This window comes from Mesocricetus auratus, unplaced genomic scaffold, assembly GCF_017639785.1.
Source record: "Mesocricetus auratus isolate SY011 unplaced genomic scaffold, BCM_Maur_2.0 Super-Scaffold_100008, whole genome shotgun sequence".
In the NCBI taxonomy this organism is placed as follows: Eukaryota; Metazoa; Chordata; class Mammalia; order Rodentia; family Cricetidae; genus Mesocricetus; species Mesocricetus auratus.
Window position 1 is genome coordinate 56,967,189 of NW_024429192.1, and position 21,264 is coordinate 56,988,452.

Consider the following 21,264-nt stretch of genomic DNA (forward strand, 5'->3'; position numbering starts at 1 on the left):
GAGTGAGGGGCTGGTAGGGAACTCACTGGAAAAGAGACTCTTGAAGCTAGCCCAAGGGCTTTGGTGTTTGAGACTTGAGAATGACTGAGAAGGGGGAGGAATATCCTGTGCCGCGGTGAGCTTGCCAAGTTCAGGCTAAGCTGCAGTGGGAGTAATTGCAATGGCAGCAAGTGCCCAGCGTTAAGCCAGGTTTCTCCCTCGGCTTCAATTCCCACTGCTGGCTCTATAACAGCTTCCTTCATCCTCCAGCACTGAGCAGCCTAGGCACCATGATGCCAACCAGATGGTTGGCTAGGAAGCCAGCCACACCAAGAACTGGTGGTACACAGCATCAGGCCCTCCAATGAATACAAAACTAGGGGTTTGGCATTGATGACCATTCCCCTAAAAGACCAGCTCGTTATCCTAGGCCACAAAGTACATATTCATACTGACTTTAGGTCTGTGTTACCCATGCTTACTAATATATATATATATATGCATTTATCATCCAGAGAATTTTTGCTCTTATTCTGCCCATCATATAGCCTCCTCTAGATGTACATTCCAGTATGAAAAATACTAAGTAAGTTACTTCTAGAAAGACAGAGAAAGTAGTGTGCATACTTTTTTGCAGGCAAATGTATTGACATAACTGGTCTTACGGCTAAAGGCGTGGAAAGCAATAGGCTAGATTTACAACTATTTCCGTATTATTGGAGCCAAATTTAGGCAAAAGCGCTCAGGAGTTTAAAGGACCTTTCTGTGAACATGTCACAATGTTAGGAATCTTTGGGGTTTTCTATTTTAGCCATTGGAGAAAAAAGTTTCCCATACAGTAGTAGTATGATAAATACTAGGGAACTGCTTATAGGCCCAGTGACCATCTAGAGCAGTGGTTCTTAACCTTCTTAATGCTGTGACCCTTTAATACAGTTTCTCATGTGGTGTAGCTCCCCAGCCATAAAATTATTTTCATTGCTACTTCATAACTGTAATTTTTCTACTATTATGAATCATAATGTAAATATCTGTTTTCCAATGATCTTAGGTGACCCCAGTGAAAAGGTTGTTTGACCCCCCCCAAAAGGGTCAAAACCCACAGATTGAGAACTGTTGATATAGAGCAAATACGTAAGGTTAGTACTGAGCAGCTAGTCAAGTGTGGTGGTGTACAGCTTTAATTCCAAGCACTTGTAAGGCAGAGGCGGGTGGACCTCTGTAAGTTTGAGTTCTACATAGTGAATTCCAGGCAGGCCAAAACTACACACCAAGACCCTATCTAAAAAAACAACTAGGTCTTGTGTGTTTTAGCAATTACATGATACATTATTATACAATATATGGAGACATGCTCTTAGTATGATTGAACACAATCACTGGACTGCAGAAGAATGAATTGGAAATGAGTTTTCCAACCTTGAGAGATGCCATTCAAAGCAGTGTAGGAAATCCTCCAGAAGTCGCCTTGCACACACACAGACTCTGATACACATTTCCTTATTCTGTTTCCCAGTATACAACTCCTAAACTCATTGGAATCTCCAAAATGGTGAGTGATTCTTAGTGAGCTAATGAGCGACTGGTGCCTGACAGCCTGCCAGTGGGTTCAGGTCACCCAAACACCATGACAGGATTACAGAGTTGAGATTGTCAGCCTCACCCCACAACTTTTGGTCAGAGGAGAGGGGCTAACGGTTACATTGGTCATCAATTTAGTGGGCCATGTCTATGGAATGAAGCTTCCCTAAAAACTTCGAAAGAGAGCGGAGTTCAGAGAACCTTTGGGTAGCCCGATACAAGAGGGTACCTGAAAGGTAATACATCTGAAGAGGGGTGAAAGTGACACTTTGGTGCCTTAGAATCTCTTCATCTGTGTCTTTCGATTGATCTTTTATAATAAACCAGTAAGCATTGTTTCCCTGAGTTTCTGAGAGCCACTGCAGTGAATTAATGAAGCCCAAAAAGGAGGCTATGGGAAACTCAGTCTGTGGTCAGTTAATACAAGCATAGGTAAAACAACCTGGGGCTTGTGATGGGCGTCTGAGTTTTAGTGGAAAGCAGAACCCGGGGCTGAGCCATCATCAATCTAATGCCTTCTCTGAGGCTAACAGCGCCCGAATCGACTTGAATTGGGACGCCTTACTGGTTCCTCTGCAGGACCCATTGCTGGCTTGGTGTGTAAGAAACAACCACATGTCTGCTGTGAGACACATGTTGGGAACAGAGAATCAGAGTTTGACTTTTCCACTCACATGTTCCCTGGGTTTCAGCCTAGCCCTTTCAATACACTGTTTTGGTCCTTAGGGTCGCTAAACCCACAACTAGTAGAACTGTTTTCTCTTTCTGTCGAGAAGGGGTAGTCCTTTACCCGCCATCAAGGGAAACTGAAATGAGACCACATTAATGTTTTGTGCTTAGAAAGTCAGAGCTGGCAGTCCTGTGGCTACATCCCTGAGATACTTGTGATCTGGAGTGAGCATGCTCTGATGCCTAGCACAGTATAGCTGCCTTCAGAAGCCTACAACCTTCACAGTAGGCCAATGAAGACAGGACTTTTCTTCAGCTATAACATAAAAGTAAAAGAAGTATGAACAGGAGCTTGGCCAATGGAAGGCTGAATTTAAAAATGAGCTGTATTAGATGTAGCAAATTTCTCCCATATTCTGCTACCACCCACATACTTTTCAGTATCTTCTGTTTTGCTTAATGTAGGAAAAGACACCTAGACAGGACTGTTAGGATGCCTGCCGTGGTTAAGCTGTCCTGGCTTTTCCCAGCTTTCATCTTCAGGGGAGCTTCTGAGCTGCGGGACTCATGCTACACATTGACTAAAACACCTGGAATGACAGAATCCTGGCCCCAGGGGGACACTGACAACACGGGCAGGTTTAATCTAACAGATCTGAGCCCCTGGCCTGCCCTCGGTTCATTAGAAGTGCCTGTGCTGAGAGACCACACAGAGAAGGAGGAACTTGTCATCGCTAGGGAATGGCCCATGTTAAAGCTTCATTCGCTGAACTAGGGAGATTGGCAAGTTGTAAAATAATGTCTATATTGTGATTATATAAAATGCAAACAAGATCACATTTGCATATATAAACATCATGGATGTGAATGAGGCATACCAACCTCAGAATTGACTTTTTTACTCTGGGATGGGGAAGAAGGGTGTGACCCTGCGAAAATAGTCATCTTCAGCTAAATCTGAAACATTTCATTTTTAAAAAACAGCTGAAGCAAATATGACAAAATATGTACCCTTATCATAACTAGATGATAAAGTAAATAAATGTACATTTTTCTGTATTTTCTTTATTTAAAGAATATTTCTTTATTTAAAAATATTTCATAGTAAAATTTGCCTCAGGAAATGAGTTATTTTTATACTTGCAAACAAGTTGCAGATAGCAGATCAGGGAGTCTCATTTACTATTGTGTCCACAGTTCCGTGTCTTCCCACTCACTTGACACCAGTCCTCGGGCCAGTTCCAGACCTCAGAGTAAAGAGCATGCGTGGATCCAAGGCCCTGAGTGGACAAGCAGATGCCTGGTTCTGGTCCCAGTTTTATTACTAGTGTGTGACCGTGGCTTTCAACACTGAAAATGTATCATTTATGCAATATATGTATATATTTAAAATGCCAAATGGACTGGCAACTGGATAGTCACTCCCTATTCACAGCTAAAAGAATATGTGGGATGAACATACAGAGAGAAATAAGAATAAAGGTATGAAATGCAAATGCAAAGTCTGGGCTTGCATGTTGCTTCTGCAAACTGACTACAACCCTTGGTTTGCTGAGGCACTCTCGTTTTCTATTTCCTAACATGGGAGATCATAATGTGTGTTACCTACCTCAACTCTGATGACTGGGTGAGAAACAGTGTTACTGTTGTAGTTGATGCAAATCAGCCACGAGGAACTGTTCTATTGGGAACACATTTCGCTCATTGCAGCTGTTTTACAGAGATGGCGCTGACACAATAACCATGAAGAGGCAGTTATCTTGGCAGCTATTTCTTGTCCAAATGATTTCACATCTTTTATAAGCAGACATTTAAAGTGACTTAGGCCAAGCAAGATGATGCTCACCTTTAATCCCAGCACTCCAGAGGCAGAAGCAGGCAGATCTCTGTGAGTTCTATATAGCGAGTTCCAGGATAGCCAGGGCTTTGTAGAAAGACCCTGTCTCCTCCACTCCATCTCCCTCCCCCCAAAAAAGTGATTTGAAAATGGCTCTGTCTTATGATAGGGCGTTTGCTAGATTATGAATCAAAAAATCACTTCCAACTTGGATTCCCATTGCTTTAGGTAAAAGTTTGTTTACCTAGAACAAACTTGAAACAACATTGAGAATATTCTAGAATTTTTCATTTTCTTTACTCTTGCCATTACTTTATACAAAAATTTTAAAAAGCAGAAACCAATAGTAGCAGGGGAAGAGGAATGGTCATTCCTAATGCACATTTGTAAATATCAAAGCCAGGCCATGATTTGCCCTGGACCATGGTCTGCTTGGCTGGATAACTAAAGAGAAAGAAGTTAATGTGGTTGAGGCTTTTGCTTTGTTGACATGGCATATGCTGTAGATCTAGGTTCTGAAAACAGGGAGTTCAGTCGCATGCCTGGGGCCTAGTGAATGAGGAGAGTCTGCCACTTATCTACAGAGAGGTCCTGTTTCTATCACTGCTACTGCAGATGCTTATCACCCATACCAAACACTTGAGAAATAATGTCAACACACACCAGACCATGGCCAGTGAGGAATTTTCTGAGATAAGATTACACCTTTGTCCTTAAAGGGGTACCAGTGAATCCCCAGATGTTCCCAGAGCAGAGCAGCCCCATAGGTTCTCCTTTGTACCAGACAGTTTTAGGGGCTCCATGTTTGTGCTTCTAAACACATGTAGTCTGCTGTTGCTTTCCAAAATATGCACACATCCCTAACAGTCCCTGAGAAAGGCCCCAGCAAGGCCAAGACTCAGCGAGCTCCAGCATGGAGCTCAGGGTCTCAGACCCTGGGAGATGCCAGGGATGCCAGGAACAGCTCTCTATTGGCAAATGCATTTGCTAACTTCATTTTCAGAGTTTTCTTTTCTGCTCTGTTGACTTCATCTAAGCTTGAAGGTTTCCAAGGCCGGATGAGATCTCTTGTCCAAGTCTGGGGCAGAGTCACATAGGAAAATGTGATTCAGTTTCCGAGTAGGTGTGAAAAGCCACAAGAACACTGTTTAAATATCCAGCCATTTTCTTGGTTTAAGTACCAGTATGCAAACTGGCAGCTATGGGACCGGGTTAGAGATCAGCTGTCTCAGGACCATGGCAGAGATGAGCATTCATGACACACTCACCTTTAATTTGTCTCCCAAACACTAACAGTGTCATATTCCCCAGCCTGGGCACATGGTCCTCATGGGACGATCTGGATTCCAATCCCTTCTTACTAAGATTGCTGTATAGACTGGCCAGATGAATTTGAAAAACAAAACTATCTTCTTCTTGTCATGTCATTTCCCACCAGAATCTCATAATAAAGTTCATATTTGAATTTATTATCTACTGTCCTCACAAATGTTTCCACCTACCCAGTTTCTCCTCCACTGATCTTATTCCCTCCCAAGGACCTGCTTTGGACTGGCTAGCGTATTTACCATTTTCCTGGCTGTGTATCTGTTCTTATTATCCTACCTTATGGGAACACCCACTCCCAAACATCTCTCCCCTTAAACCTTTCCAGGCCAGTCCTCCTACACAGCTCTGACCCCTGTCTGAACTGTGCTCACTTATCAGGCAAGTCTGCCCATACTAGCCTGCTGGCGATTAATCACACACTGCTTTGTGAAAATATCTTTATCTTCCATACTCTGCCTTGCTGTTGTATTCTCTTTTTCTCTCTCCCCACTTCTCTCTGCTGCTGTGCATGTGAGTGTGTGTGTTTGGCTAGACAAGAGGTCAGTGAAAATGCAGAGCGTGTCTTATAATTTTGGAATCACTGTTTGTTAATTTGCCGTGTCACTGTTACTGGTTAGTAATTCTTGCTTAGTACTTGGCTTGAGGGCAAATATGCCAGTGATGCTGTGCAACATGTAGAAGTCTAAGGACCCTGGTTTTCTCAACACCAATAGAACGAAAAACAGCATCACAGGTGGTGATGGTGCACCCGGTACCAGGAGGCAGAGACAGGTGGATCTCTGTGAGTATGTGGTCATCCTGGTTTACAGAATGAGTTCCAGGACAGCCAGGACTATTACAGAGAGAAAACCCTGACTTGAAAACAAACAAACAAAGCAACAAAAAAGCAGCATCACTGAGCAGTAGGAGCTATAAGGATAACTGAAGTGGACCTTAAAATCTTGTCTTTGGATTGGTCCAAGATATTTTATAGGCGAATCTCTGCACATCTAATGCTGGTCTCCTCGAAGATTAGCAGGTATTCAGACATCAGGAACTGGAGGAACTGAGTAAGGATTGTCTTACAGCTTCTGCTGAGCTGTGCTTTCTCTAGCTGTCCCACCGCAGTGGTGTGGCTTCCCTGGGTTTGCTCTGCCTGTAGTCAGTGGAAACTGATGTACTGGGCATGGAAAGGCGCGAAGGACCAGTAGCAGAATTTATTGCTCAATCTGGCTGAATGGCTTACCCTGTCCCTAGGAGCTGTATGTCCTTGGGAAAATTGATTGATGTCTCTGAATAGGCAGTTTCCTCTTTCCTAAAATGAAGATGATAAGATTCCGCCCCCACATCCCCAAGAGCCCATGATGTTGTCAAAGAATGAAATAAGATGGTCCATGTAAAATGCCTAGGCTATTGCAAGTTCATTAAAGCACTGAGGTAGTCAAACAAATAGCATGGCGACTTACAGACAATATGCTGATTTCTCCTATTTAAAACAAAACAAAACAAAACAAAACAAACTCTCTTGATGTCCAATCATTGTCCCTTTAAAACAAAACAAAAATTCTCTGTGCACTCTGTCGCCTTCCTCTCTCCCATTCTCTGCCACTCTGTGTAATCAGGCATGCCCCTCCTTCACACTACAGCTGCTTTTTTGCAAAGTCACCAGTGACGTCTGTGTAACTAAGTTTAAGGCTTAATTCTTTGGTCAGTGCCCTTGACCTATCAAGGAGCGTTTGACACAGCTGACATCTCCTTCCTACGTACAAGCACTTTCCACATGCGGCCTCCAGGCCAACTACTAGTCTCGATCCCCCCAACCTCTCTGACATTTCCCTTGTCTCCTCATCCTCCTGCTTCTTGCTTAGTCTCTAGGCTTCTCCCTTCCTCATGCTCATTCCCGTTGGTGTTTTTACTCTTGGCTTCCAGCACTGTCTCTTCACTGACAACCCTCAGTCATTTACCAGAACTTTCTACCCCGAGCTCCAGACTTGAAGTCCAGCAGGTAGTCAGCTTGTCTGCTAGTTTCTGTCTAAATACATCTCAGAGATGGCCACAACTGACCTCCCCTCCATCTATCCTCAAAGCCACCCTTCCCATACTCTGCCCCACCTCAGAAACTTTATCCTAACAGTTGTTCTGGGAAAAACCAAGTTATCTTGCATACACAGTCAGGAAGCTCTGCCTGTTCTACTGTCAAAACATATCCAGAATCTGATCCTTACTGACGGCCACTGGTACCATCCTCCAAGCTACTAAAGTCCCCCAGCTGAAAGGAATATGGTGGCCTCCTAGACAATCTATTTCTGCTGTCCTCAATTAGAAATCAAAACATTTTAGTAAGTATGGCAAATGGTTTCTATCTCCCAAGAATTCCCCTGAGGTAAAAACCAAAGACATAATAATAATGTCACTATTAATGATTATAGTATTAATAATAAAATAAGACAGGAGTCCTCGTGGTCCACGCCATTTGCTGCACTGCCCTCCACTCTTAACACTGTTCCCCTTCTCCCTGCACAGATACCACCCTTGCATGCTCCACATCCTGCCTTGGAACATCTGTATTTGCTCATCTTCTGCTTGTGTGGGTCGCCCTCTGTCAAAAGGCCACGTGGCTTGTGTCTCCCCACCATTAGGACTATGTTCAGAGGTCAAGTCATGTGACCTTGCCTGAGCTACCGTTAATTTGCACCCTCTATTCCCTACTGCACTTCCCAACCTTATTATTTTTTTAGTATAGCTGTTCTCATTATCTATGATACTTTACTACGTTTTACTTATTTTGTTGTTGTCATGGTCTATTATATTTCCCACCAGAACATAACCTCCACGGAAGCAGGAGCCTTTGCCTCCTGTGTGTCCTCTTTCCATAAAACCTGGAATGACATCTCACATGTGAACGTTTGAGTCGGTGTCAAATGTTACTGCTGCCTCTTGCCTGGTCCACAGCTGGCCTTGACCTATAACCTAGCTTCCTGAGGATGAAGCTACCTTAGCCAGCAGTACAAACGCCTGTTTAACTGCTTCTGACATGATGTTCCCGTCTGTTCTTTCTCCTCAGATTCATACTCTCATTCCTCCGGTGAAAATGGAGGCAAGTCCGAGTCTGTGGCCAACCTTCAGTCTCAGCACTCCCTGAACTCCATCCACAGTTCCCCTGGTCCCAAGCGGTCCACCAACACCCTTAAAAAGTGGCTAACCAGCCCTGTGAGGCGGCTCAACAGTGGAAAAGCTGATGGAAACATCAAAAAGCAGAAAAAAGTACGCGATGGGCGGAAGAGCTTCGACCTGGGATCACCCAAGCCTGGGGATGAGACGACCCCTCAGGGAGACAGCGCTGACGAGGTACCTACCAGGGCCAGCTCTCTCTGCCATAAGTGACTTCTGACATGCTTCCCTCACGGTCTACCATCTCTAGTAGCGTGTCATCTCAGAACTTTCCATTCTTGAGACTTGACTGCTTTGATGGATGCCCCATCCAGAGACATTTAAGCACTGAGACTCTCAAGCAGACAGAAACAAAGATTTGCCAGTTCAGAATGAAGGTCCTGGTGAGACAAGAGGCAGTTGATCCCCTGCCTCTACTGAGGATGGCATGAAAACTGGACAGATACAGAGTAAGAATGCAAGGCTTGAGACTGTGTCACTCAGAAAGCCCGAGGCTGAGCTGCAGCCCAGGGTTTTGAACAATGTCACCTGTAAAGGGTGCTGCAGATGACATGCATGGTGATGCACCCCTTTAGTTCCAGAGGCAGAGGCAGCTGATCTCTGACTTCTACATGTTGAGTTTTAGGCAAGCGGGGACTGCACAGTGGGACCTTATCTCAAGCAAACAAACAAACAAACAAATAAAGGTGTCACAGAGGGATAGCTATGAAGAATACATGAAGGTCACAGTGGACAAGGTTTCAGCTCAGTGAGGAACGTTGATAGAGACAGCTGGTGATGATGAAATGGGCCATCATGCAATCCTCTGACCACATTAGTCATAGAGAACTGGGTTTTAGCCAAGAAGTTAGGCTGGATAATCTCTTGAGTTCTTGTAGAACTGAGATTCTGTAATAAAAATATAGGGGATGTATTTTGGCTTGGGGAGTAAAATGCCTGTTTTATCTGCATAACTAGCCTATTCCAATTACTAGTAAGAAAGCCTTCCTGATGCAGAACCAGACTTCCTCTCATAACTTTGTTCCACCTGCCATTTTTCAAGTTGAAAATGGCACAAAATCCTGGTGAGATTTAGATGGTAGTTTAATAGCTTTTTGGAAAAATTTGAAGTTAGTCCTGGCATGGTGAGACATAACATTCCTGTAATCTCAGTACCCAGATGGCTGACACAAGGATCATGAGTTCAAGACCAGCCTGGACTCTTTGGGGGAAAAAAGTGGGGGGAGGGGAAAATTAATTTAAAAAGTTAGTCTTCCAACTTTCTCTCTTTCTATTTCTTCTTAAGAAAAAAAAGTTTTAATGCCAAGCCCTGAACTATTGGCATCTTTTATTGATGTAGCAGTACCTAATGGTGTTCTTTTGTTCTAGAAGAGCAAGAAGGGTTGGGGCGAAGATGAGCCAGATGAAGAGTCACACACACCCCTTCCTCCGCCCATGAAGATCTTTGACAACGACCCCACCCAGGATGAGATGGTAGGACCTCTGCTGAGATTTCTCTTCCTGAGTATGTGAGACGGGGAGCAGGGCTGCCCTCCCTATCAGTGCTTTCCCCTGGAGAATGCACGGTGATGTAGATGCTGCTGGTTAGTAGGTGTCCTCTCCCACAGTTCCAGAGGCTTGGTCTTGTTCTGGGCAGTGTCAGGATATGCAAAGACTAGTTAAAGTAGGAATCTGCCCTGGAACGCATGCTGTGGATAGAAGGTCATGAGACTGTATTTGCAAGCAGCAGACCCTAAAAGGAACTATTTGTCTCAAAAAGGAATCTGTGAGGGTTCCAGGTGTCAATCATTGGGTAATGCCTGACGTGCAACCTGTGTTTTAGTTGTCTTCTGCATTCAGCTCTAGAAGTCTAATCGCAGTCACTCGTGCCTGAGTCAAAGCTGTAGTAGAGATGCTAATAGTCTAAGGGTGTTGTCAAGCAGGGGAAAGTAAAGCATGCCAAGCTGCCATAGCCCTTTGTTTTGTAAAATGCCCTGTTCGCTGGTGTTGGAAAGGTCCATGTCCAGTGACATGCTCCTGCGGTTAGGTCATTCTGCTGTTCTAGAGTGGAAGCTGGGACTCCAATGGCCCTGACTCCCAGGCACTGACCTGGAACATGGGGCTACCTTTTGTTCTTTTGATACAGGGTCTCACTGTGTAGCCTTTTCTGGCCATAAACTCACTATGTAGATCAGGCTGGCCCCAAATTCACAGAAGTCCACTTGCCTCTGTCTCCCTAAGCTGGAGTAAAGGTGTGGGCCACCATGCTGTCTCTCCTTGCTTTCCTCACAGCCATGCCTGTGTTCCATTGGGTTTTTCTTGCCTTCTCATATAGTAGCTTGTACTTGTGACTCTGGCCATTGACGTGGAAGTTCCAGCATTGGGTTGCACTTCCTGTTCTTTTCCAGTGTATCATTTTTGTGGTGGTAGTGGCGGCTGGTCTAGCTGTCTCTGGCTCTCACTATGTTCTGCCTTGTGCCCTGTACTGGGAAAGCCTTCATTGAGTCAGCAGGCCAAGTGTGTATAGGCATCAGACTTTTCATAGGCTCTGTTTATGGGTGTCCCTGCATTTTTATTTTGATTCTGTCTGCTTTACACTTGGTCGTTAACCCATAAATATTGAAGGTCATCCTCTGAGGCTAGAGGGACTGGCAGGGACTAAGATGTGGCTATCTGCCATGATGCTTACCCTAATAAGCACACAGTTGTGTCCCCTTCTACAGAGATGTTTGGACCCTAGATTCTAGGGCCAGTTGACTCTGGGGTGTTTGGAAAGAAAACAATAGAAGCATGAAATTGTGCCCAAAGGCAGAGATGCCTGCCCTTCACCTTTATGAGAACTAGCCTCCTGGCTTCCCCACCCACCCTTGTAAAACATCCTATGAACAGTATTAATGTGGGGGTGGGTGGGTGGAGGGTAAGAGTTCCCAGGTTCCTTTGCCTGCATAAAACAGACAGGTCATGAACCCTCTCCTAGTCCCCTCAAACAGTTGGTTGGGGTTGAATGGGTGTTAGCTAGCTCCTGGATAAATTTTAACTGAGTACAGATTTACGCCAGGCATATACATGTGGTCCTTTTCTTTCATACGTAGTGTATTGCAGCAGTCCCTTTTTAGACACAGCAGCTCTGTCCCCAGACTAGCTTTTTGATTTTAGTCCGCTTGGCTTTTGTTGGAATATTTGGGATTGGGATAAGTCTCAGTACTCCTAGCAAGTAGAGTTGGACTTATTAAAGCAATTTTGTTCTTTGGAGACAGACTCACTAGGTAGCTGTGGCTGGCCTGAAACTCATTGTGTAGGTCAGGCTGGTCTTGAACTTGCTGAAATCCTTCTGCCTGTGCCTGCTCAGTGTTAAGAGTCTAGGTTGCCCCACCAACCCCGACAGGAGCTTCTTAAAGTGCAACCGTTTCACGTCTGAATCCTTTGTTTTCTATGTCATCTGTCTTTTGTTCATGTGCATGGATGCTTCCCACTTACACTATGTATGTGACATGTTCAATGTTTCATATATTCACTCCCGCTTTGTAGAATCTTACTCGTTTTACCTGTGTAACTAATTTTCAGTAGCTGGAGAATATTTTACTTACTTATGCTCTATAATTGTCATGGCCAGCCCTTTGTGTGACAGCCTAAGGTGTTTCCTGTCTTTGTGCCTCTGAGTAATAACCCTGAAGATCACTATGCAGATCCAGTGTCTGTCCTTCTGACATGCGACCCTGGAATGAGTTCCCAGATGTAGCGTTACTTAATCTAAGATGGTAACTTGGTTTTCCAAACCAAGAAATTTTTCCTGCATTCTTCCAAAAGATGAAAAAAGAATAGTGTTATATCTTTCTTAATTGCATTTATTTGCTCTCCCCCAATCTTAGAAACAAAGACGTAAAAGTCTCTTCTCTAACCTGAAGGTTGAAAGTGAAACCTGGTCAAGCCCAGGACATAGGTCTTTCTGTGCTCACCTTCATTCTCCTCCTCATGTCCCCGCCTGCGAACACCACTGCCCTTTGCCCTAAGCACACACATGGATGAAGAGTTAGCCATCTCTCCCCTAGCTTCCCCTCAGGAGGATGGAGAGTTAGCCATCTCTCCCCTAGCTTCCCCTCAGGAGGATGGAGAGTTAGCCATCTCTCCCCTAGCTTCCCCTCAGGAGGATGGAGAGTTAGCCATCTCTCCCCTAGCTTCCCCTCAGGAGGATGGAGAGTTAGCCATCTCTCCCCTAGCTTCCCCTCAGGAGGATGGAGAGTTAGCCATCTCTCCCCTAGCTTCCCCTCAGGAGGATGGAGAGTTAGCCATCTCTCCCCTAGCTTCCCCTCATGAGGATGAAGAGTTAGCCATCTCTCCCCTAGCTTCCCCTCAGGAGGATGGAGAGTTAGCCATCTCTCCCCTAGCTTCCCCTCAGGAGGATGGAGAGTTAGCCATCTCTCCCCTAGCTTCCCCTCAGGAGGATGGAGAGTTAGCCATCTCTCCCCTAGCTTCCCCTCAGGAGGATGGAAGATGAAAAAACTAAGCAGATTAATAAGCAAAGACTGTCCTTCAGTATGTGGGAGAAACACCCAGCCATTGTACAAAAACATCACCACACAAAACCTTGCCACTGGTCCAGGGAAGGACACAGAGGGGCCTGTAGCTGAGCCTCCCTTTACTGTGAGCAGGACAGTCTCTGGGAGTCCCAGCTTGTGACGCACAACTCCTTTTAGTACTTACTTTTGGGAGCCTTACTAGTGCCTTGTATGTGTGTGTGTGTGTGAGACAGAGAGAGTGAGTGTGTGTGTGTGTGTGAGAGAGAGTGTGTGTGTGAATGTGTGTGTGTGAGAGAGAGTGTGTGTGTGAGTGTGTGTGTGTGTAAATGATTAGGAGAGAGAGGGAAAGATATGTGGAAAGGTGTCCAGCTTGCTTGACATGCAGAGATGATTCCCAGCTGAGACTGTAATAAAACAAGGACCTTATCTCCTTCACACACATTTGAGGCTGGAATTGTCCATACCTTCCAGACCATGGAACAGCAATGGGCTACCACAAAAGGCCAAAGTTATGCTCTCACTGAGAGCAGTTCCCTGTGCCCTGCTATCAGTCTGCATAGCCCTCACCTGTGGGTTTCCTGGGGGAATTCAGTGACCCCTCCCCTCAGCCCCTAAGGAGGGCCAGGCCCATCCCTACTTTGTCACTGACCAGAATTCCTAACAAGGGGTATGTAGTTCACCTATACCCAACTGCCCACCACCATCTCCCTCTGTCGTCTCTGTCATCTGAACACAACCCTGTGCTCTCCTAGCCTGCCTCGAACTTTGGACTGTCTGGTTTGCTTCCTAACCCTGTTCCTCATTTCCCGCTAATCTGCTTTTCCTTTGCTGTCCGATGTCTTGCAGTCCTCCTCTTTGCTAGCAGCCCGGCAGGCTTCCGCTGAAGTACCTACTGCGGCAGACCTTGTCAGTGCCATAGAAAAGTTGGTCAAAAGCAAGCTGGTAAGTGGGCATCCTGGAGGCAGTTCTGTGTCGCGTCTCCCTCCATGTGGCTTCCAGGGCCTCAAACTGGGCCTCAATCAGGCAGCCGTGTCCCAATTCCACTTATTCCTCCTGTAGAATCATTTCATGTAATGGTGGTTTCTAAAAGATGTGCCTTTTCAGCTCTATGTGAGGATTGGCACAGGGAATCAACAAGGCCTTTAGGGTTGAAGTAGATGAAAGGTAGAGTTTCCAAAGCAAATAAATATGCCTCACTGAAAACTGAAAATAAATATGCCTCACTGCAAACTGACCAGCTGGTCCCTAACCACCTGGCACTCCATCACTGACTGCTGTGTCTCAGGCTAGCCCTGAAGCCAGTGTCATGTGCTGCTGAGACAGAATATGGATTGGGCTGTCTAAAGAACCAGGCACTTTTGTTTGGAGACTTTCTAGTTTGCTGGGTCTTAGAAATTAGGCCACTGATTATCAAGGAGTAGAGGCGTTTGTGAGTAACCTTGCCATGAGAAATCAAGAGAGCCAGAATGTACCTTTGTCATACAGGGAAAGCACACAGGAGCCACTAACAACTGGTCAAGCCTGTGACTATCTTTTAGGCCAATCATAGTACCAGAAGGAAGGGCAATTAGGCAATTAGCGTGAGCTGGCTCAGGATTTCAGAGGTGTGCTAACACTCCTCCCAGGCAGGTAGGTCACTGGGATGGAGCTGTCCCCCTCTAGCCCCGTGTTTTTATGAGTGTAAACAACAGGACAGCAGTTCCAAGCATCTTGCTGTCTTTCTCTGTGGTCTACCTGTTCGGCTTTTCCTGCAGTTCTCATCTAGCTAACTCGCCACTCTCCCACCAGACTTCTGCTGAGAAGGCCTGCTAATCATGGTTGCGATGAGAGAACAAATGGTGTTTGTAGATGGTGGTTTTGGTAAGAAGTCAAGTTCTTAGAGGCTATCTGCTTTCCTGCCATCTCTCCCCTTGGTTTTTGCAGACACTACATTGACTTTACAAAGTCACACACTCGTATTTTTGCTTATCTAATGCATAGTAGTATTTCTTCAGGCCTCCCTCTCCCAAATCTATGTCTCACAAAGGCTTCCCTTACCAGTCCTGGCCAGATTTCTTCTGAAGTCCTACTGTAGTTCCCAAAGCTTCATGCTGTTAGCCATAGTTCTGTTATTGCTAAAATAGCTGAATGTCTGCATTTGCAACTTTTTTCCCCTGCTCATAAGTTATTTGAGATAGTATTGTTTTTTTTTTCTTCCATTAATATATAGTAGTCTTAACACTTAGTAAATTCTTTACAAATACTCGTTCCAAAAATCTATATCTGCTTTGATTTGGAGTGACCTTTACCCTTCTACTTACTATTGCTAACTTTCTCACTGTTGTCCCTGGTATATGGGATCAGTAGTATTAGAGACATGAGCACAATTATTGGGATGTCCCACAGGGGCAAGTGTCCCAGAGAAGAGGGAATATGGAGTGAAGTCAGAGTTCACAGATCCAATCACTGGCTCTCAATTAATGACTACTAAATAAACACCCTTTCCGTGGTGAGTTTACCATAAGAAGAACACTAACTTCTCCCACCAATAATTACTTCTTGAAGATCTATGTGGAGCCTGCTATCACAGAGACGTCTCTAGTGTAACATAAAAAAAAAAACCCATATAAGAAAAGAATGAGGGAGCAGTGGATTGGTTTCTTAGAATTTTCTCACCAAAATTTGATTCTTTTCCCCATCTTTCTTTCCCATTCCACTCTGGCATAGCCATGAAGCAACCCACTGAGGTATAGCCATAGAAAACAGAGGCTATTTCAGCCATGTTTGAGACCACTAACTTGTGTTTTTTTTACCTCCAAGACATATTCCTATTTATTCCTCATTAGCTTTTCACCTTGAAGAAAGAATCCAAGAGGTCATAAAAAATTCTGGGGTTTATTTGATGGAGCACAGCAGCATAGAGGCTGCCAAAGTAGCCAGTGGTCTCACAGACTCATTCAATTACAGTTCAGAGTTTGTGTCAACGGTAACGTCACAGACTTGTTCAAAGTTCAGTGTGCAAGTCTAGAGTCTACGGTGCCATTGAACTCCAAGCCATTCGGCCACACCTTGATGAGCTGTGTGTGAGTAATCTATTCATTCTAAATGCAGTCATCGAGCATGTTTTTAAAAGAACTGGAATGGCCGTGGAGGAAGTAGCCAGTACCGTGTGGTCCATGTTACTTGAATGAAAACTGAAGAAACTGAGATTAAGGTTGGGGAGAAACCTGTGCGGAGGGTTGTGTTCCAGTGCCTGAAGCGCTGCTGTGGGAGTGAAAGGTTAGTCTGACCCTTGCTCCAGATCCTGGGCCTGGAGGCAGTTGTCTTAGTGGGGTATGAGGAAGAACCAGTGGAGTTTTTTCCAATTAAGAGTCTGGCTCCATCTTACAGGAGTTAGTTTTGGTTCCAAGTCTGTCTGCTTTCTCTGTTAATTGTTCAAACAATGGCATCAAATTCTGTACTTAGAATTTATTTGGCTCCCTAGCTCTACCTGAGGGCTATGAGATCTCCCATGGCCTAGGTCCCAGGGCTACCCTAGTGTAGTCTTTGGGCATGGTTGCACCATGGTTCCACACCAGCTGCCCAGAAGCTGCTATTGGAGAATGAAAGTAGGATCTGTAGGTTTGCCTCCACTGCAGAGAAATCCCTGGGGAGCCTCCACTGGTAAGTCCTGGGAATGATGGACCCTTCTGAGTTCTTCCTTGCTGGCTTTGTCTTTAGCCTATGAATTTGTTTACCATGAGAGGATGCCCACACATCCACCAGCAGAGCTAACTCACTTTTCCTGGGTTCTCTTAAACTCAGAGCCAGAACAAGCACTTTTTTCTGCTTTCCTCATGTGAGGTTTTTGGGTTTTCTTGTTTTTGTTTTTGTTTTTGTTTTTTTAGAAGGCGGGAGGGCGGATGCTGTACTTGCTCTGTAGACTAGGCTGGCCTCAAACTCACAGAGATCCACCTCTTCTGCCTCCTGAGTGCTAGGATTGAAAGCATTCACTACCACTTACCCATATGAGTCTTGATATGACATTTTCATTCTTTAGCAGCTATTGGTCCTGTAACTGATAGAAAGTGTGTGAGGAACTTGGAGGCAAAGGTTTCAGTCCTGGGCTCCTTCTGATAACATGGCCCCAGAAAAGTGACTTGTCTGTGTAGGAAAATGACTTAGTCTCTTGGGTCCCTCCTGATGATGAATCTGTTAGCCTGAATCTAATCTCAAGAGAGCAAAGATGATTGCATAGGCATGGCCATGCTTCATACACTGATAATCAGGCATCTACAAATGTTAGTTAGCTCTTAGGGCAGTCAAAAAGAACTGTGTTGTCTCCAGCCTCCAAGACCTAGTGTGGGTGTGTGGAAACCTAGAACTTGTTGGCCAGTAGATTGGTGGTGGGTGAATGTTACAGGGAAATAGTTTAGTAGATGATACCATTTGGTTTCATTCATCAAGGCTAAGGCTAAAACTTCCTGGCCATATGAGAGACTGAACCTCCAGGAAGCCCCCTCTTAGCACTTGTAGGTGGCACACCCAAGCTGCTCACTGCCCTCTCATGGCCTGGTGGATGTGTCTCGATGTCTCCCACCTCCAAGGTAGTGGGATTGGCCAGTGGCAGCTCTAGTCTGTTCTTCCTGGTGGCCTGAGAAATGTACAAGTTGGCTTCAGCAAGACTACCGTCTGACTCTCCTGCTTTGAGAGCACTCACCTCCTCAGGGTAGCCTTGTGGCTCAGGTCAGGATATGTCTATGCCTGTGTCTGTGCTTCACATCAATCAACTCATTCAGTCAGTAGCCCTGTAGAGTTCTACAGGTTCAGAATTGAGAGGAGCTGAAGCAGTGGCCCCATCATATCCATTCTGGTGGCATATCTTTTCAGGAACTGGGTCACCTAGCACCCTCTGGTAAGGGTGCCTAAGGTTCAGAATAGGAAAGATTAGAGTTCCAACGAAGATTTAAACCCCAGATCACCAACCTGAAGTTTCATTTGCCTGAAAATCCCACACTTCAGTTTTTTCACTGTGTAGATGCCCCATAGCCGACCCTGGTTAGAACGGCTTAGCTCTGATGCTTTTTGTTAGGGGGATAGTCTACAAATCTTTAAAAGTCTATTAGTGCCTAAATGTGAGCTTTACAACATGAGGTTATGGATGTATATATACATACATGTATGTATGTATGTATATCTATGTATGTATGTATATGTATACTTATGTATGCACACACACACATGTATATATGTATGTATGTATGTATGTATAGTAAAATGTTCACTATACTGAGAGGCAAGTTAACACAGCTGTTATTTCACATGGTTATTTTCTGTGTGACAAGAACACCTAAATCTATTTGACTAAGGTCCCTAACATAACACGATATTAAGTGCAGCCTTCAGTGTGTGGGTTGGATCTCTAGAACAATTCATGTCACACATCTGTATCCTTGAGCTGTTGAGTTCTATCATTCCTTTCTTCCCCTCCCTCTCCTTACACCTCTGGTAGCCTCTATTTCATTCTCTACCTCCATGTAAACCTGACTCTTGAAAAAGATGTCCTTTATATCAGAGATAGTGTGATATTCTTCTCTCTGTGTCTGGCTTATTTCGTTTGACATCAAGTTCTCCAAGTTTATCCAAAATGTGGCAATTGGCAGAATTTTGTTTTGTTTCCAAGACAGGGTTTCTTTTTGTTGTTGTTTGTTTGTTTGTTTTTTGTTTTTTCCGAGACAGAGTTTCTCTGTATTGTTTTGGAGGCTGTCCTGGAGCTCGCTCTGTAGACCAGGCTGGCCTCAAACTCACAGAGACCCGCCTGCCTCTGCCTCTGCCTCACGAGTGCTGGGATTAAAGGCAAGCGCTGCCATGCCTGGCTGGAGTGCTATATCTTATGGTAGTTGGAGTTTCCATTCCTTTAGGACCTGAATCCCATTCTCCACCCCCCCACAGACAGCATGCAAGCTCTGCTTTTCTTTCTTCTCTCCCCAGCCAGGGTTTGTTTTTCTTCCCCCTCCTCCACTTCTTCCTTCTCGCCCCACTTCTTCCCATCCAATGTGTAGCCATCCTAAGAGTGTGATGAAGAAGTTTCTATAATAGGAGCAGCTAAGAGGGACTGTTGGGCGTGGTGAGTGGTGCTAGGCCAGTGACTTCCCTGTTATCTCATTGGATGAGCTTTGATCTCCACTCAGGAGGCCAGGCATAGTCACTTGAGCTTTGAAACCCAGCATGGAGCCTTCCTTTGAGAGTCCACAACCTAAGGTCAATGCTCCAAAGTCTGCACAGTTGCAGCCAGTCCCTCCTGGCATGCTTCCATTGGCAAAGGGATACCTTCCCTTTTAAAAACAACTTAATGAAAGCATTATATGCTTATTCAGGAAGAATTGGAAAAATGGCAAGAGCCTAAACAGAGATCATCATCATCTAGATACATTCAGTGTTAGGGTTTCATATGTTTCTTTCAGATCCTCTGTCCAATAATGTAATCATAGTATTTAGATTCTACATCCTGCTCTCCTTTGCTGTTCGGTCAGACACATTTTCCTGTGTCATGAAAAGCTCTTTGGAATGTTGAGAGTGATCTTTCTACAACTTAAATCCAATGTTACTCTCCTGCCAGCTGCCACAACAGGCTCCTTAAAATGTCATCTGTGTGTCTCCAGGATCTGACTTCACCCCTTGTGTCTTGCTTCTCTGGCGTCCACCCATCCCTACTCACCAGCACCCACCCCCATTCACTAGCACCCATCACATACACACACACACACACACACACACACACACACACACACGCACGCACGCACGCACACATGCACGCACACACAACGCACTAACACAGTCTTCTGCCTCTCCTCATACATCCAATTCTACCTGCAACAGGTTTTTTGCTCTCCCCACGTGGTTTCCCTCCATGACCTTTCTCCCAGTGCAGTCCCTGCCAGGAATGTTCTCCTGTTGCTATATCCAGTGAATTTTTTAATATCTCAGAATAGCCAGCCCTTCACATCCCTGGGTTCCTTTTCTGTGACTTCTGTGGATTCTTTGGGGAGAAATTACATCTGCACTGGACATGTATTGACTTTTTCTTTCTTGTCACTGTTCCCCAAGCAGGACAGTGTAACAATCATTACATGGCATTTGCATCATAGTCTACACTATAAATAATGCAGAAGTTAGTTAACTATGTAGGATAATGAATATATGTTACATGGAAACACTGAGCCATTTTATAAGGGACCTGGATTTGGGGATGGGGGGGAGTCTGAGCCAATCCCACAGGACACCAAAGGATAGCTTCCCTGAGCTCCGCCTTCTCCATGAAGTCCTTCTCTGCTTTCCCCCTCCCACTATGGAGCCATCTGCCCCTTTTGTTATCCTACATGGTCAAAACACCAGCATGGGTCAGATTGTGGAGGTCTGAGACTCTTACTCATCCTCATTTCCCCTGCATTTTCAGGGATCCAACTTGATTTTTATGTACAAATAAGGCATTGGTTACAGTTATGTAATGAATGATGTGCAGGGAGAATGAAAGATCGCGTATAGGAGCAGAGGAGGGCACGTGACCCAAGACCCAGCGACTGGGGAATGTGTTCATTTCGCCAGGACAGTGGCCTTTCTCCTTTGCAAGTCATCTATTTGAATCCTCTTTGCATTGCCATCCCCTGACCTTGGATGAGCCATAGGAACGTGTGTGGCTCCTTCCTTGTTCACTTTTCTTTTCTCTGCTGGATGCTATGACTCTAAACCACAGGTGGGGCAGAGTTCTTTACTGTGGAGACAAACTGGCAACCACTGGCTCTTTCCTCCTGAGGAAAGCACTGATGACATGTCACCCTGGTTACCCTCGGCTGGGTCTGGGTATCCAACTCCAGCACAGGCAGCTGAGTCCTCATAGGGGATCACTGTGGAATTACTATATGCAAGAGGAAGGGAGCCAGCTCTCTCATTTCAGGCAGGCTGCCCAGCATAAGAACTAGGCCAGGCCCATTATTTCCCTCTTACTGTGACACTCTTGTGACTGTCCCAGAGTCCTCCCCAGGAGGTAACTGGGCTTCTTTGCTCACACAAAGCCAAGAGAGAAAGGCAGATGTTTCTGTGTGACACCTTGAACTCCTTAGAGGCCCTTTACTCTGTAGACAGATTGGACCATGCTAAGCTGGTTGTGACATGCACCCTGGAGGCATCAGTGTAAGCCTGCTTGCTGGGCCTGGCATTCACCTTCCCACCAGCCAACAGGCTGCAGAACAAAGACCACAACAGGAC

At 45.2% G+C, this 21,264-nt stretch overlaps 1 protein-coding gene across 21 annotated transcripts in view; it reads left to right on the plus strand.

Moving 5' to 3' along the window:
• Kalrn (kalirin RhoGEF kinase) overlaps window positions 1–21,264 on the plus strand; it is a 597,009-nt gene that overhangs the window by 516,309 nt on the left and 59,436 nt on the right. For 11 of the 21 annotated variants that reach the window (XM_013114480.3, XM_013114482.3, XM_005071534.4 and 8 more), the window contains 3 exons: window positions 8,439–8,722; window positions 9,914–10,018; window positions 13,888–13,983. In XM_013114480.3, coding sequence (XP_012969934.1) covers window positions 8,439–8,722; window positions 9,914–10,018; window positions 13,888–13,983 — 485 coding nt within the window. The remainder of the gene's footprint in view (window positions 1–8,438; window positions 8,723–9,913; window positions 10,019–13,887; window positions 13,984–21,264) is intronic. The other 10 variants (XM_040750870.1, XM_013114481.3, XM_021228017.2 and 7 more) reach the window with 3 other exon arrangements.